Source organism: Plecotus auritus (assembly GCF_963455305.1).
Source record: "Plecotus auritus genome assembly, chromosome: 8".
Lineage (NCBI taxonomy): Eukaryota > Metazoa > Chordata > Mammalia > Chiroptera > Vespertilionidae > Plecotus > Plecotus auritus.
In genome coordinates this window covers 38792705-38810188 of record NC_137782.1, presented here as the reverse complement: position 1 = coordinate 38810188, position 17484 = coordinate 38792705, and the positions used below count along the sequence as shown (strand labels likewise).

General features: G+C 37.1%; 1 protein-coding gene across 1 annotated transcript in view; it reads left to right on the top strand.

Moving 5' to 3' along the window:
* The window catches only part of NDC80 (NDC80 kinetochore complex component), a 54172-nt gene extending 39240 nt beyond the window's left edge, over window positions 1-14932 (top strand). The window contains exons 14-17 of the mRNA XM_080685535.1: window positions 4577-4669; window positions 5840-5970; window positions 7862-7964; window positions 13499-14932. Of these exons, the coding sequence (XP_080541661.1) occupies window positions 4577-4669; window positions 5840-5970; window positions 7862-7964; window positions 13499-13636 (465 nt within the window). The 3' untranslated portion in view covers window positions 13637-14932. The remainder of the gene's footprint in view (window positions 1-4576; window positions 4670-5839; window positions 5971-7861; window positions 7965-13498) is intronic.
* The last annotated feature ends 2552 nt before the right edge of the window (window positions 14933-17484 follow it).

Sequence of the window (17484 nt, the reverse complement as noted above, 5' to 3'; positions counted from 1 at the left end):
AAAGATGAAGAAAAAAGATTTAAAGGTTAAAACAACATAATTTAGTGGTCCATTTGTATGTAAAGTTTAAGGAAGAGATAAATTAAAAATTGTTCATGTGTCTAGCTTTAGTATATGGTGTTAAAGAAAAATTATTCATGACACTTGTTAAAGACCATAAGGCAGACTGTATTCAAGGGAGACTATTACAATGGGGTTTTGTAGTAGGCAAGAGAGATTGGACTCAACTCCAAATATAACAAAGAAAAGTGAGAATTTATAGCCAAGGAGCAGGGTGGAGTTCAGGGGTTAGAAAATTACTGAGCAAACTAAGGTTTAAGGGGTATTCTGGCTGAACCAACCTAACAGAGTTTTTACTGAAGGCAAGAACATCACTCAGGAAGGTGGAGGGGCATGGAGGATGAGGAACCTGATCAGATATTGAAGATGGGAGGATTCTGGTTTAAATTCTTGTTAAAATTGGGCACTACAGAGACAAACATGAAGCCCAAAAGTCAGCCTAGTTGAGAGTTCAGAAGAGCATAGTTTTGTCAAGGAGAGAATCTTTGTCATTGGTGATGTTCTAGAACCTTGATAAAGAATACAAGAGAAGTTTATGGAAGAGAGAATTTCAGGCTGTGATATGCTGAGTTTCAGGTCTCTGGGAGACCAAAGTGGAAAATGTCCAATAGACAGTTGGAGTTTGGAGATATCTACACTAATGAAACAAAAATATGCAAGTTGACTGTACCTCTGCAATGCCCACCAGCAAATCAGGAGTGAGTATGCAAATTAATCCAACAAAGATGATGGGTTAATTTGCATATGCAGGCGCAGAGCAAAAACTGAAGGCTCCAGCCCCAGCGAAGACTGAAGACGACTGAAGTCTGAAGAGGCTTGGCTTCTCCACTGCGGCTCGAGTGGAGAAGCCTCGAGGCTTGGCTTCTCCACTGTGGCCAGAGCGGAGAAGCCAAGCCTTGCTGCGGCTGGAGCGGAGAAGCCAAGTAGCCAAAATTCGCTGCGGCCAGAGTGGAGAAGCCTAGCCTCAAGGCCTGGGTCCCGGGTGCCAGAGGAAAACCGGTGCCGGCAGCCAGGGGAAGAAAGGCCTATTGCACGAATCTTCGTGCAACGGGCCTCTAGTCTACCTAATAAAAGAGTAACATGCTAATTGACCATACCTTCGCAACGCCCATCAGCCAATCAGGAGTGAGTATGCAAATTAACCCAACAAAGATGGGTTAATTTGCATAAACAGGCGCCAAACAGCCGGGGTCGGGTGGGACACAGGCATTCAGCACCACCCCAGCCACTCCGGGCATCTGGGCAGCGTGGAAAGGCAAAAAGGCTGCTCCAGCCAGAACAAAGGCGGTGCCAGCAGCCAGGGGAAGGAAGGCCCATTCTTGCACGAATCTTCATGCATCGGGCCTCTAGTATAGATATAGGTAGGTATTTCTTAGTATGCAGTTAATTAAAGCCAGGAGATCTCCCAGTTGTGAGATTGAGAAAGAGCTCTCCCAAATGAGCAAATGAGAATACAGCCAAGATCGGAATCTTGGGAGAACACCTACATCCAAAGTCTAATCAGACAAAGAGAAAATTGTGAGAAAGAATGAGAAGGACCTCCCAAAACTTAAAGAGGAAAACAGGAGTTTACATGATCTTAAAACCCAAGTAAGGGTATTTCAGAAGGAAGTAATCAGGTGTTACTCCGATGTCAAATAAGATTAAGTCTGAAAGTTGCTCTTTGGCTTTAACAATTAAGATATACTAGTGACATTTTCAAAAGCAGAGGAGCCAGAAAGCATATTACTATGGATTGAAGCTTAAATGATGAAAGATACTTCAGTGTGAATAGGCTACTCTTTGTGAACTACTACCAATTAGACTATTATAAATGTGTCTAAGTAAAGGAGATGAAACAGTAGTTAGAAATATATGGGAAAGGTTTTTGTTTTTTGTGGTTTTATTTTGTGGTGTTTTATGGGGGAGAGGGTTTTGTTTCAAAGATAAGGGAGTTCAAGGGTAAAGTTTTCAAAAATTAAGAGCAAAGGGAATTGATGGATATGAATGTAGTCCATAAAGAAATATGAAGGCATAGAATCCAGAGAAGAGCTGGAATCTTACTTCTCTTCATGAGGAAAATGGGTGTATTCTGAAACTGACTTGAAGGAAGAAGGGAAGATCTCCAAGTATCTTGGTTGATTGGAGTCAAGTAGTGATGGAATTCCAGTCTACCAGTGGCTCTATCTTGTAAGTAACTTTAGAGCTCTTTATTGAATGAAAGAATGTATATTTTCATAATCAAGTGAGGAAATGTTTAATTAATTGATGAAAATTTAGTAAGCTGACATGGAAAATAGAAGCTCCTCCAGAGATAAACATAATTTTGACCATCCATAAGGACCCAGTGGAAGTTCAGGTTATTTGGGTGTCCATTGGTCTTATTGCAGGTGAATTTAATGAAACAACTAGCTTAACTTACTAATTACTTCAGAAGTAAAATATCTTTAGGTTGGAAGAAAAGTTTATAGCTTCAGTAACTCTAGGCTTTCATTGAAAAGGCAGGTGGTATAGACAAAGTCCTTAGAGTTAGAATGTCTATGTCTGAATTCTAGGTATATGCTCATTGCATGATCTTGAGTAAATAGCATTCTATCCAGCCCACTCCACTCACTTGTAAAATAGGAAAGGAACGTCTCTTACAAGGAACTTCTGATGATTGAATGAGAAGTATGTGAAAGTTTTTTTAGCAAGTGTAGTCATTTTACCATCCTATCTTTTGCTAAATAACAATAGCTTCACTAATAAAAGAGTAATATGCAAATTGACTGTTACTCCAACACAAGATGGCTGCCCCCATTTGGACACAAGATGGCTGCCCCAAGCTAGCCAGCAGGGGAGGGCAGTTGGGGATGATCAAGCCTGCAGGGGAGGGCAGTTAGGGGTGACCAGGCCGGCAGAAGAGGGAAGTTGGGGGCAACCAGGCCTGAAGGGAAGGGCAGTTGGGGGGGACCCAGGCTTGCAGGGGAGGGCAGTTAGGGGCAATCAGGCTGGCAGGGGAGCAGGCTGGGCTGAGGGATACACACACACACCCGTGCATGGATTTCGTGCACCGGGCTTCTAGTATATATAATTTTTTTTAATTTCATGTACATATAGAGTCATCCTTTTAAAGAAAGATGTCAGTTTATACATTTTACTATTTTATGTTTCCTGTGGGAAATATTTTTCTGGGTTTTAGTTTCAACAGATCTTAAAGTACAAGATTAAATTTGCTTACTTTATTACTCTTTGGAACAGTGGTTCTCAACCTTCCTAATGCCGCAACCCTTTAATACAGTTCCTCATGTTGTGGTGACCCCCAACCATAAAATTATTTTCGTTGCTACTTCATAACTGTAATTTTGCTACTGTTAATGAATCGTAACGTAAATATCTGTGTTTTCCGATGGTCTTAGGCTCTACAGCAGCGGTTCTCAACCTGTGGGTCGCGAACCACAGGTTGGGAACCGCTAGCAGGGTCGCCTAAGACAGTTGGAAAACACAGATATTTACGTTACGATTCATAACAGTAGCAAAATTACAGTTATGAAGTAGCAACGAAAATAATTTTATGGTTGGGGGTCACCACAACATGAGGAACTGTATTAAAGGGTCGCGGCATTAGGAAGGTTGAGAACCACTGCTTTGAAAGAATGCATTGACTGTAACCAATCAGTAAGTTATTGGTAAAATCCATATGAATAGTTTTCTTTAATATCCCAAAAAGTCAACATAAATGGAAAATTAGATAACTAAAATAGATAAAGTCTAAAAAAAACTAGAAAGCAAAAGCAACTTATATTTATTATTAATAAATTAATATAAAATGTAGGATATGATATTTATATAATATATGTGAGAGCTTAAAAGCATTCTCACAGCTACTAGTAGAAAAAACAGATAATGGAGTCCTATTTTACTGAGAATTAAGCCACACCCTTGATTTCTAGTTAATGCCCTCATATACTACTCTCTGCATTTAAACATTTACCTAATAAAAGAGTGATATGCTAATTGACCTACCTTCGTGACGCCCACCAGCCAATCAGGGGTGAGTATGCAAATTAACCCAACAAAGATGGTGGGTTAATTTGCTTACATAGGCACCAAGTGGCCGGGGGCAGGGTGGGACATTTGCGTTGTGGTGACAACGCAGACGTTCCACAGCACCCCAGCTGCTCCGGGCCTCTGGGCAGCGTGGGAAGGCAGAAAGGCGGCTCCGGCCAGAGTGAACACTGCGGCAACCAGGGGAAGGAAGGCCCATTGCACGAATCTTCGTGCATCGGGCCTCTAGTTATTTATAAGTTTCCTTGAAATTAACTCCCCTTTGGGGAATAAGTTTTTTTTTTTTTAAATTGAATTTATTGTCATGACATTGGTTAATAAAATTATACAGGTTTCAGGTATACAATTCTACAATAAATAGCTTCTTAAGACAAATCATAGGTGAGTGTCCAAAAGGACTAAAAGCAATTGTTACTACAAAAGTCCTGTAACTTATTAAAAAATTTTTATGTATAGTTATGATTTCTCACCCAACATTTTCTTCTCCAAGTTAAATACAATGATAATGGAAAGCAGAAGAAGTGTAAGAACTCTGAAAGAAGAAATTCAAAAGCTGGATGACCTTTACCAACAAAAAGTGAAGGTAAGAACTTTGCCGCAATTTGTATAGGTTAGGCAAAGCTATGTCATGAGTGATTGATGGGGCACCTGTTTTGACAACAAACTGAAATATTTAAGCTCTATCTTATAACTTGTGTATTAGTTTTGTCTTCTCTTCCAAAGTTTATTATAAGGAGTTATTTTATTCTTTTAAATGACTTTTTTCTGGACTTGGGCTGTTTCACCATAGATGTTTACTCTTTCACTAATTTTTTATACTTGCATATGTGATTTAATATCCTTGAAAGACCAAAACATACTCTTATGCTTAAATACCAATAAGGCCTTCTGTATATGTCATTTCATATAAAATATCATTCCAAACTGACAATCCTGGCCAAATTCCAAAGATCATTTATGTGAAATCTAAAATGTGAGTAAAATAATAAGATTCATTCCCCACCACCTCTAACCCACCTTCTGACCAGCATTTTACTTAAGGAAATACTCATAACCACTTATACAATTTACATAAAAATTTTAACCACACCAGTTTTTCACTTAGTTACAATGACAAAGTATTAGGAATGAAAAACTTTTGTTTACCTGTAATGTATTTAGGGTTTACACATTTTTTAAGCAATGTGACAGTTTTAGAAAATACACCACAATAATATGATCTTCATATGAAATATGAGGCATTTGGTAATCATTTTTTTTTCATATGTCCTCTATGACAGCACTTGAGATTTTTTTCGTTAAAGCACTTAAGTGAAAGACTTTTTTAGTATATTTTATCTTGAGAAACCCAAGAATTTATGAATTTGGGCTACTTTGCCTATAAATAATTAATACATATGTGAAATAATGGTAGCATGAAAGTTATCCACATTTTTATGTGTAATAAAGCATCTTTGATGCTCATGTAAAAAAAATTTTTATTAGAATATCATAAATTTTCCTGTGATACAGTCTTGAACATACTGTGGAATGAATTTTATGCAGGCCTCTTGAGAAGGTAACATTTATGTTTACAGATTCCCAGAGAAGCATTTTAATATCTTTGTAAAGCAGTAAGCATCCTGGGAATACAAATGATGATGCAACCTGATTTTTTTCAAATGCTTTGCATACATTTTTTTTAAATCCATCTGAAGTATATAGAATGTGACTATCAAAATATATATATAAAACCGTGACTTTATCCTGATAGGAAGCTGAGGAAGAGGACAACAAATGTGCCAATGAGCTGGAGTCCTTGGAGAAACACAAGCACATGCTGGAGAGTGCTGTTAATGAGGGCCTCAGTGAAACTATGAATGAATTAGATTCTATTCAGCGGGAGTAAGTTCATCTTACCAAGATTTATAATGTTTATTTTCAGTTTAATTATTTAACATTTCTATAGAACTAGATCTATGCTTATTTGCTTTAATCTGTATTGCAGAGCTATTTTGGGGGTTGAGGGAATGGTGACTAGAACTTAAGCAGAATAGCTTACAACATAAAGATACTCTTACCAGACAAATACATTCTACGGCTATTATAGCTCTTGCCTCCTTCATTTTTAGATCTAATTAAGAAATGGCTTTTGATCCCTCAAAACAACACAAAATTTTAAATCAATTCAAATAACTTTGGCTATTTGTTAGTAAATTTTAATAAAAGTTCACTAAGCTTTAATAAATTCCACTGAGCTCTTATTTTTAAGATACAGTTTCTAGAAATTAGGTATATATGAACTAATTATACTTTATATAGTCAGTCTGCCTTTGTAATCACTATACTATGCAAAATCTGCAATAAAAATCACAGGACTTATGGGAAAATTGTGACTGGGGCCTAATACTCAAAAACTCTGTTTTATATAAACACAGCATAAAATATTTCTGAAACATGAAGTTTTGAATACTCAAAAACTCTGTCAGTGATACAAAGAAAAAACTGGAACCTAATGAAAATGCTAGCACAATTGTAAACATGTTAAATATTTAAGAAAAGCATAAATACTATGATAAATATATTTTACCTTTAAAAGACCTGAAGTTTGTGTGGGGAAATGGGTAATCAAAGGGTTGCAGCTTGTGAATTATTGAGAAGAAGTAGACAGAGGATTATCTGAAATAAAATGGAAAGTTGTGACTACCAGATGTGGATGCATGTGGCTCATCACACATATAGTGAATTGAAGGAGCTAGTGCTCCTGTTAGGTGTGTGCTTAAGTATTTTGTGTTTTATGTATTCCTTTGCATCTGGATTCAGCTGAGTGCAGTTTTCTGCATTCACCTAATGTTTCTCAAGCAGGAAAATGACATAAGAGAATGCAAAATTTGCATTATGCTCAAATTACTACCTAATATATGAGGTTGAAACAAATACATGTTTCCAAACAAGCATTATAGCAGAACTAATAGGACACTATGGTATATTTCTTAGAAGTTTTTCATTTTCAAATTATACATTAAGTTTTCCCACCTGGTTTTCCTTATAGTTTTAAAACTTACAGAGGAAAATTTTAGACATATTATGTAATAACTGTAACTAAAAATGGTGACATTCCTTCCTTAAAAATATTCTGCCTCTGTGTACATAATTCTCTCATGCAAACTATATAAAATCAGTTTACTAACTAGTTAATTCACAGGTTCTCTAGGTCTTAAGTGGCCTTCGAGTAACTTAAAATCTTATTTTAATGTTGGAAGTACAAGCCTTAAGAAAATCAATTCTTCATTTTTTTTATTTGTAGTCTAGGAATAGGAAACTCAGTTGAAGGTTTTTTTGGCTTGTAGTTTTTGTTTCAAGTTTGAATTTGAATGCCTAAAAACAAGACTCCCCCTCTCCTATTCAAGTGTATTTAATGCCTTGCACCTGAAAGCATTTGTAAAGAGGAATTTTTACTATAATACTATTATGCATGATAATCATAGGAAAATATTATATCAAAAATTAATTCTTTTGGAGGTTTAGGTAAGACCATTTGCTCCCAAGCTTTGTTTATCAAAGAATGAGGTTGTGTTGCTGTTTTGTTTTGTTGTTTGTAAAGGATCTTTGAAAATGTTTTTATTTCTGTTTTAATGATTGAAAGCTGGATCTCTGTAAATTATATGTGAACAAGCAGCAGCTATCCCGATCACAGGCTGGTTTTATTGAATCTGAAAAGGAGAAGTGAACTAACTAGAACTGATATATTAAGTTTTTTCCCTAGACAACTCAAACAAGAGTCTTTATTCTACAGATACCAACTAGTTGTACAGACCACAACTGAAGAAAGACGAAAAGTGGGAAATAACTTGCAGTGTCTTTTAGAGATGGTTGCCACACATGTAGGCTCTGTAGAGGTAAGTGTGTGAAGGTCTTTTCTACATTCTAAGAAAGCTTTTTAAAACTTTGCTATATTTCTGTCTTATTTCTACAGAAATTAAATGATATATTTTATTTCTATGGGAAATATGATCTAGCATAAATTTATCAGAAGAATCCTACCTAGTGGTGTGGTAAGGGGACACTTGTGCATCTTATAAAGTAATCTGTTTTGTTCACATAAACAGCAAACAATGATATTATTACATCAACAGTATAGAATTTGCTGCCAAACCTGGTTGTACATACTGAAAACATTTTAGTATACTTAAGATTTCATTCAGATAACAGAGCATTTTGTGACAAATATTTTTCCTTGCTATTAATTTTATATAAACACAGCATAAAATATTTCTGAAACATGAAGTTTACGTTACCCTCACCTTTCACACAGCTTGAAAGTTTAACAATAAAACGATTCTTCCAACCTCCTGTACAGAATTCAAAAGCTAAGATAAATTGCTGAAATCCAAAATTCCTGGGTAATTGATTAGGTGATATATTTCCAATTGTGAATGGTTTAAGGAAAGAAGACTTATATCACACTAATAGGTTTCATGTATTGTAAGCAGAGTACATGATATCCTACTTCCTTTCATCTCTCCTGAAAGACACTGAACTGCTGCTTTCTTGCTTGCCAGTGTTCTTGCCTGCTTACTAGTAAAAACTAAGAAAAGCATCATGGACACTACATCAGAAAACCTGGTTTCTACCTACTTCTAATTCAGCCACTTGGTGGCTCTATAACCTTTAATGAATCCTTCTTCAACCACAGACCAGAAAATTATTTGAGTGACTACTTTCTCATTTTCCCAAGGATGGTGTTGTTCCATTCTAGGTTCAGAAAAGAAATATTCATTCATAATATATAAATATTGGTTTAGATTGAGACCATCTAGTGTATTTTAGGACCGCAAAGCCTAAAATAGTTATTACTTGGCCCTTGACAGGAAAAGGTTGCTAACTCCTTTAGATTCCTAACCTCCATGAGAGGACACAAAATCTTTTTTTTCTTTTGTCTGTTCTGATGTTACAAAAATTATTATAAAGCTATAATAACTCACACATTTTAGTATTGATACATATAATCCAATCTCTCTGGTTAAGAGTCCAGGAAAAGATACATGAGAATAGACAGAAAATTGATATATGAGGAAGTTAGTATTGTATAATAGTCGGAGTAAAATGAATTATTCAAGTAAATTCAGTTTTATAAAATTAATGTCTCTACATCAAAAGACATAGAGAGTAGGAAGACAAGCCACAAAATGGTAGAAGGTATTTTTAAAAACAACTGGTAAAGGATTAACATCCAGATATATATATAACCTCTGAAAACTAGATATGAAAAGTGGGCAAAAGACTTGAATGGGAGGTCCAGAAACCAAGATGGCGGCATAGGTAAACACCTAAACTGCTGCCTCGCACAACAATTTCAAAACTACAACTAAAAGACAAAACGGACATCATCCAGAACCACAGGAAGGCTGGCTGACTGGAAATTCTACAACTAGAAGCAAAGAGAAAAGCACACTGAGACTCACAGGAGCTGCAGAAGGCAGAGGTACAGAGGCGAGCGTGCGGAGTGGGCTGGAAACTGAGTATGCAGCTGGCTTTCTCAATTGGGAGGGAGACAAAAGCTCCCGACTGCTCTGAACTCCAGTTCCAGGCGAGACTCTGGGGACCCAGACTCATACGGGGAGAAACTGGACTGTCAGGAAAGAGAAAAGCACACTGAGACTCAGAGGAACTGCGGAAGGCAGAGGTACGGAGGCGCGCACCCAGAGAGGGCTGGCAACTGAGTACGCGGCTGGCTTTCTCAATCGGGAGGGAGACAAAAGCTCCCGACTGCTCTGAACTCCAGTTCCAGGCGAGAATCTGGGGACCCAGACTCATTCGGGGAGAAACTGGACTGTCTGGCAGCGGGCGAAACTCAAGGACAGCTTTCTCTCAGAAGTGTTTGCAGCAATTACCACAGGACACTGAGACCCAGGGGCCTCTTAGGGCAGGGCTGACGGGAAGCCATTGCTATCTGCTCCGCCCTGAGACTCCGCCCCATCCAAGCTGAGCACAGAGGCTTCTGCAAGTCTTATCTCATAAGGGTGTCTCCAGCACAGAAGTTCTCCCAGCGTAGACACAGCTGATTCTCACAGCCAATTGGCCTGGAGGTCTATTCCTCTCAGTGATACCAACAACAATCAAGGCTTAACTACAACGAGACTGTGCACACAGCCCACAGAGGGGTGCACCAAGCGTGTCCACCTCAGGTAACTGGGGAGGCTGAGCCACTGGGCCCTATAGGACACCTAGCACACAAAGTCACTCTATCAACTCAGGGAAGCAGCGAAAATACGGAAACAAAGAAACAGGTCACAAATGAAAGAAATGGAGGAAAGCAAATGACTGGTTCAAAACCACTGTTATAAGGTTTTTCAAGAATATCCTAGAAATTTAGCGAGATCCTCGAGGATATGAAAAAGGACCAACTAGAAATTAAGCATAGCCCTAACCGGTTTGGCTCAGTGGATAGAGCGTCGGTCTGCGGACTGAAGGGTCCCCGGTTCGATTCCGGTCAAGGGCATGTACCTTGGTTGCAGGCACATCCCCAGTAGGGAGTGTGCAGGAGGCAGCTGATCGATGTTTCTCTCTCATCGATGTTTCTAACTCTCTATCCCTCTCCCTTCCTCTCTGTAAAAAAAATCAATAAAATATTTTTTTAAAAAAAAAGAAATTAAGCATACACTGACTGAAATAAAAAAATATTATACAAAGATCTAACAGCAGACAAGAGGATCGCAAGAATCAAGTCAAAGATTTGAAATACGGCCCTAACTGGTTTGGCTCAGTGGATAGAGCGTCAGCCTGTGGACTGAAAGGTCCCAGGTTCGATTCCGGTCAAGGGCATGTACCTTGGTTGCGGGCACATCCCCAGTGGGAGGTGTGCAGGAGGCAGCTGATCGTTGTTTCTCTCTCATCAATGTTTCTAACTCTATCCCTCTCCCTTCCTCTCTGTAAAAAAATCAATAAAATATATTTAAAACAAAAAAAGATTTGAAATACAAAGAAGCAAAAAACGCTCAACCGGAAAAGCAAAAAGAAAAAAGCATCCAAAAATATGAAGATAGTGTAAGGAGTTTCTGGGACAACTTCAAGCATACCAACATCCGAATTATGGGGGTGCCAGAAGAAGACAGAGAGCAAGATACTGAAAACCTATTTGAAGAAATAATGACTGAAAACTTCTCCCACCTGGTGAAAGAAATAGACTCATAAGTCCAGGAAGCACACAGAACTCCAAACAAAAGGAATCCAGAGAGGACCACACCAAGACACATCATAATTAAAATGCCAAGAGCAAAAGACAAAGAGAGAATATTAAAAGCAGCAAGAGAAAAACAGTTACCTACAAGGGAGCACCCATATGACTGTCAGCTGATTTCTCAACAGAAACTATGCAGGCCAGACGGAAGTGGCAAGAAATATTCAAGTGATGAATAGCAAGAACCTACAACCAAGATTACTCTACCCAGCAAAGCTATCATTCAGAATGGAAGGTCAGATAAAGAGCTTCACAGACAAGAAAAAGCTAAAGGAGTTCAACACTGCCAAACCAGTATTATATGAAATGCTGAAAGGTATTCTTTAAGAAGAGGAAGAAGAAGAAAAAGGTAAAGATAAAAATTTTGAACAACAAATACATGTCTATCAACAAATGAATCTATAAATCAAGTGAATAAAAAATCTGATGAACAGAATAAACTGGTGAATATAATAGAATCAGGGGCATAGAAAGGGAGTGGACTGACAATTCTCAGGGGGAAAGGGGTGTGGGGGTGCGGGAAGAGACTAGACAAAAATCGTACACCTATGGATAAGGACAGTGTGGGGGTCGGGTAAGGGCAGAGGTTGGGTTGGGAACCGGGTGGAGGGGAGCTATGCGGGGAAAAAAGAGGAACAATTGTAATAATCTGAACAATAAAGATTTATTAAAAAAAAAAAAAAGACTTGAATGGGAATTTCACAAAGACCTAATGTGGCTAGCAAACATGTGAAAGATATACCATTACCCACACTCAAAAAATCGGCAAAAAATTTAAGTTTGGTAATATTAAATGCCAGCAAGAATTGGAGAAATGGTAGTTCTTATTTATATTGCTGGAGTTACAAATTGATGTAACATTTTAGCAAACAGTTTTGCAACCCCTAATAAAACTATGCATTTTCACTCTAGGTATTTAATTAAATTTGTACTTTGCTAGAGGTGCTGTACTGGGTTAGTCTTGTCTATCTGAAATCTCATAATGTGACTGTATTTGGAAATAAAGTTTTGTGTATATAATTAGATAAGATGCAGTCATAGGAGATTAGGGTAGGCCCTAAATCCAGTGACGGGTAGACTATAAAATGTCGAATGGAAATGGAGGCAGAAATATAGTGATGTAGCTATCAACTACAGAGTGCCAAGGATAATTGGTAGAAGCTGGGAAGAATCCAAGGGCCAGGGACTGCCAGAAGCTGAGAAAAGGCAAGGACAGATTCTTCCCTAGAACCTTCAGAGAGAACATAGCCCCACCAGCACCTTGATTTTAGACTTCTAGCTTCCAATCTCTGAGGTAATAAATTTCTGTTATTGTGAGCCACATGATTTGTTAATGGTATTATATTTGAAATAGTAAAATAACAAAATAACCTGGAGTATTAGTTTTCTATTGGTGCCATAACAAATTATCACCAATTTTTAAATTGGCTTAAAGCAACACAAGTTTATTTTCTTATATTTCTGGTGGTCAGAAGTCTAAAAGGGGGCCTCTGGGCTGCACTCCTTGAGGGGCCACCTACACTCATTGGCTTGTCACCTCTCCCTCCAGCTTCAAAGCCAATAGCACAGCATCTTCTATCCTCTCTAACTTCTCTTCTATCCTTTGATCTTCTCTCCCTGACTGTTAAACTGCTCATTCCTTTTTAAAAGGACCCTTGTGGTCTACCAGGATAATGCAGAATAATATTTTCTTGAGATCCTTAACTTATATCTGCAAAGTTTCTTTTGCCATGTAAGATAATGTATTCACAGGTTCTGGGGATTAGGACATGGACATCTTTGAAGAGGCTACTATTCAGCCTACCATGCCTTAAAATACTGGATGAGGAAATAAGTCATAGAACGTTACATTTAATATCCTTCAATAAATATGAAGGTTGAAACCAAGTACCACTAACTATATTGTTTAGAGAAACATACGTGTGTGTGTGTGTGTGTGTGTGTGTGTGTGTGTGTGTGTGTGTGTGTGTGTGTTAAGGAAAAGAAAAGCATTCAGGAGAATGGTTGTCTCTCAGGAGAAAAGAGAAGGGGATATGATTAGGAAAGGACACAAAGGAGCCTGCATAGTGGGTAAAAGAGTATTCCTTCTCTTACAAATGGTATACTCTTGTCTGTAAATTTGACAATTAAACACTTTAAATGAAAATTAAATGTAATGTTTTTACATTAACAATTGCTAATTGTTTCCACTAGAAACACCTTGAGGAGCAGATTGCTAAAGTTGATAGAGAGTATGAAGAGCATGTGTCTGAAGATCTCTTGGAAAATATTAGAGAGATTGGAGAAAAGTATAAGAAGAAAGCTACTCTAATTAAATCTTCTGATGAATGAAGATAACAATGTTGATTATCTAAGCAAGAACTTTATTAACATTGTAAATTTCAAAATGTCCTTTGAGGTTTGAAAAATCTCTTACATATCCTATACCCATTCTTACAATGAAGTCTCATGACCGCATCGTCCCATACTTGTGAAATATTTTGTAGCTTTTATAAATCTGGTTCATTAACTTAAAGTGTGTATAACCTGAAATTATGAAAATTTGTTGGTTGTTTTTAGATATGAGTACCAGTTATATTATGCACCCAGAGTTAATAAAATGTTAACATTAAAGTGTGGAGGGTTTTTTCCTGTTTTTTTCTGCCTATCTTCAGATGGTTTGAAAGGTATTTGATCTAAAACAAGAATCACCAAACTAACTGTGGGCCAAATCCAATCACAACCATTCACTGACATATCATTTTTAACTGCTTTCATACTACAATGGCAGAGTTTAGTATATGCAACAGAGACCACCCCATGGACTGCAAAGTCAAAAATGTGTACTATTCTGGCCCTTTACAAAAAAGTTTGCCAATCCCTCATATAAAACTATACAGGGTTGCTACTGTTCAACTAAAAAACTTTCTTAATGATTCTGAACATGTAGTCCAACCTACTCCTTATTGAGAGCCAAGAAGCTAAAATTCTGTCTAGTTTCTTTCCATCTTTACTCTGAAATAAGCAGAATGTGGAATGTGAGAATCAGAAGAAATAATAATCTAGTTCAACCTCATTTTAGAGATGAGAATTCATTCCTAGAGAAGTTCTGATTTACCTCAGGTCACAGTTCTTAGTGATAGATGCCACACTGCAATTTACTTGAATCTATACAGCCACAACAGCCATGAATTACGAATGTGCTGGATGGTGAGGAAGTTGTGTTATGATGTTGAGTCTCCATGATGAAAAGGCATGGTATGTGTTTCTATTTGTTGAAGTCTTCTGTTGAGTTTTTAAATTTTTCTTCATAAAAGTCTTGCTTTAAAATTTTTTTCTATGTATTTTTTGTTGTTGCTGTTTTAAATGGATCTTCCACTATGCTTTCTCTCTGTTAATAATTTGTATAAATGAAAGAATTTGATTTCTATATATTTATATAACTTGTAACTGATTTATGAAGTCTTTATTACTCAGTTTTATTGTTAATGTTGAGTCTCTGGGGTTTTTCAATTATATAGTCATAATAATTGCAAATAGTAATAGTTTACTTACACCTTACCAATTATTATAACTCCAATTTCCTTCTTTTGTCTAATTGTATTGAACAGTAAATCAAATATAATATTAAATATTTGTGAGAGTGACCATTATTGTCTTATTTCTAATTTTAGTAAAGATGCTTGAAGTATTTACCCATTAATCATAATTTCAGCCTTTGTGCTGAGTTAGATATATCATGTTAAGAAAGTACCATTTTTTTCTTAATTTATTAAGCTTGTTTTCTTAGTAATGGTTGTTGAATTTTTCAAATGACTTGTAAGCATCTATGACATTGAATCTATTATTCTCTCCTAATATTTTCATACGATTTTTTTTCCCTAGCATATAAACATCCTTACATTCCTAGAATAAACCTTACTTGGTCATGAAATATTTTTTTCTTTTTTCCTTTTATTTGGTTTTTACATGCTGCTGGATTCTGTGTTAATATGTTCTTTATGATTTTTTTTATTTTTATTCATAAGTTAGATTAGTGGTCTGATATATTTTTCCCCTCAGGTTTTGGTATCAATGTTATCATTTTAGAGAAGTTAGATGTTTTCTTCTTTTAAATTTTCTCCGGGAATAATATTAGAATTGTGTGCCGTGCCAGCACAGCCAAGGGTTTGGCGAGCCTGAGGGGGGCCGGCAAAGGATGAAGAAAAGACAGACAAAGAGAATAAGCTGGGTCTAGGTCAGCCTTGGGCAAACTACGGCCCGCGGGCCGGATCCGGCTGTTCTATCAGGTTCTCTTGCTCTCCCCTCCGCTCCTTTACTTTGAATTTATATTAGTTCACACAAACACTCCATCCATGCTTTTGTTCCGGCCCTCCGGTCCAGTTTAAGAACCCATTGTGGCCCTCGAGTCAAAAAGTTTGCCCACCCCTGGTCTAGGTGGATCTTCTGTGCCTGGCTGAGACCACAGAGAAGATCCAGACTGCAAGCTGAGCCTTTATTTTATAGTCAGAGGTAAGCAAGGTAATTTACAATTGTAAGTTTCACTTGTTTTGGCAGCACTTGCTGCACCTCCCACAGCCCATTAGCTACCCAGGAAAGATCTAGTGAGCTTCACAAGATCAAGCTTAATTATACTAAGAGGGCTGCGCCCTCTAAGCTGGGACTTGTTTTTGGCTTTGCCAGCAGGTCAGTCCGAGGCTTAACCCTATAACTGCTCCCTACAGAATTGTATGCTTTCAAAGTTTGGTAGAATTCCCCATCTGGGTGTGCTGCTTTCTGTGAGTATAGCTTTTTGACAGCTCTACCTATTTTTCCTAGAATTCTGTTTAAGTCTTTGTTTTTTCATCTTTTCTATGATTTTGGTAAATTATATTATCTTAGACATTTTTCTATTTAATAAAGTTTTTTAAACTGGTTAACACAGAATTGAACAAAGTAATTTATTGTAATTCCATTTACTTTCTGTTTTTATGGTTCTTTCACTTGCATTGTATTTTTGCATATTTGCTCTCTTCCTTTTTTCCTTAGAATCAAATAGCTGATGGTTTCTTAGTTTTTTAACTTAATACTTTTATCCTTCTGTTTTCTAACTTATTGATTTTTACTTTTTTCTTTGCTAGGTAACTTCATTTGCTTTTGTTCAATTTATTTTATTGCCCCTCCCTTAATTTTTTGAATTAAATTCTCAATTCATTTATCTTAATTCTTTTTTTTTTTATGTAAGTATGTAAAACTATGAATTTTCCTCTGGGTTGTACAAATTTTTCTGTTTGTCTGTGTTTCAGGTTTATTTAAGCACTTTATTTTCCATGAACAATGGCATGTTGCTGGCAACTAATGTTCTTACCTGACAATAGAAAACCAAAATTTGTTACCACTTAAAGACTTGTTTGTACAGCTTTACATAAAATAAAAGAATTAATAAATTTACAGGTATAAATGCCTGCCATTTGCCAATGCAAGCCAATTAACAACTCAGTTCTGGCAGGAAAACATAGAAAGGAAACTGGGTTTGAAGTCTTGGACTCTCCCAACCCTGTTAGACTGGGAAGACAGAAAGGACAGCTGATTCAAGAACTCCTGCCAGCCTGAGGAATCCTGGAATAGTCAGTGTGTATACTCTAATACCCTGCACAGATCAAGAATTTGATGGTCTTAACAGATTCTCACCAAGCCAACTTCTCTCCCATAAATGTGTTCTCTCACCTCAGTCAGGGTTTAAATCAAAGATAACTTTTTTAACATATACAATGGTAACAGTTAACTTAAATATAACATTAAAATTAACAAGTTCTACAATCCAGCTTGTATCAGATAAAAGCTTCAAAGACAAATTTCTTTTTATTATTTATTTTTTATTAATTTCAAAGAGGAAGAGAGAGACTGAAACATCAATGATGAGAGAGAATCATCAATCTGCTGCTTCCTGCACACCCCACACTGGGGATCAAGCCCGCAACAGGGGCATGTGCCCTGACCAGGAATCGAACCCCGACCTCCCGGTTCAGAGGTCGACGCTCAACCACTGAGCCATGCTGGCCAGGCGACAAATTTCTTTTTAAATGTTTATTCCAGTTTCATAAGGCCAACATGAGGTAGGGCAAATGTATACTTCTGATTTAATTCATGCAACAAACGGTATGCGACTTCTTGCAGTCCATTTAGAATCATTTGCAATGGACAATGGAGGGGCCCAACTT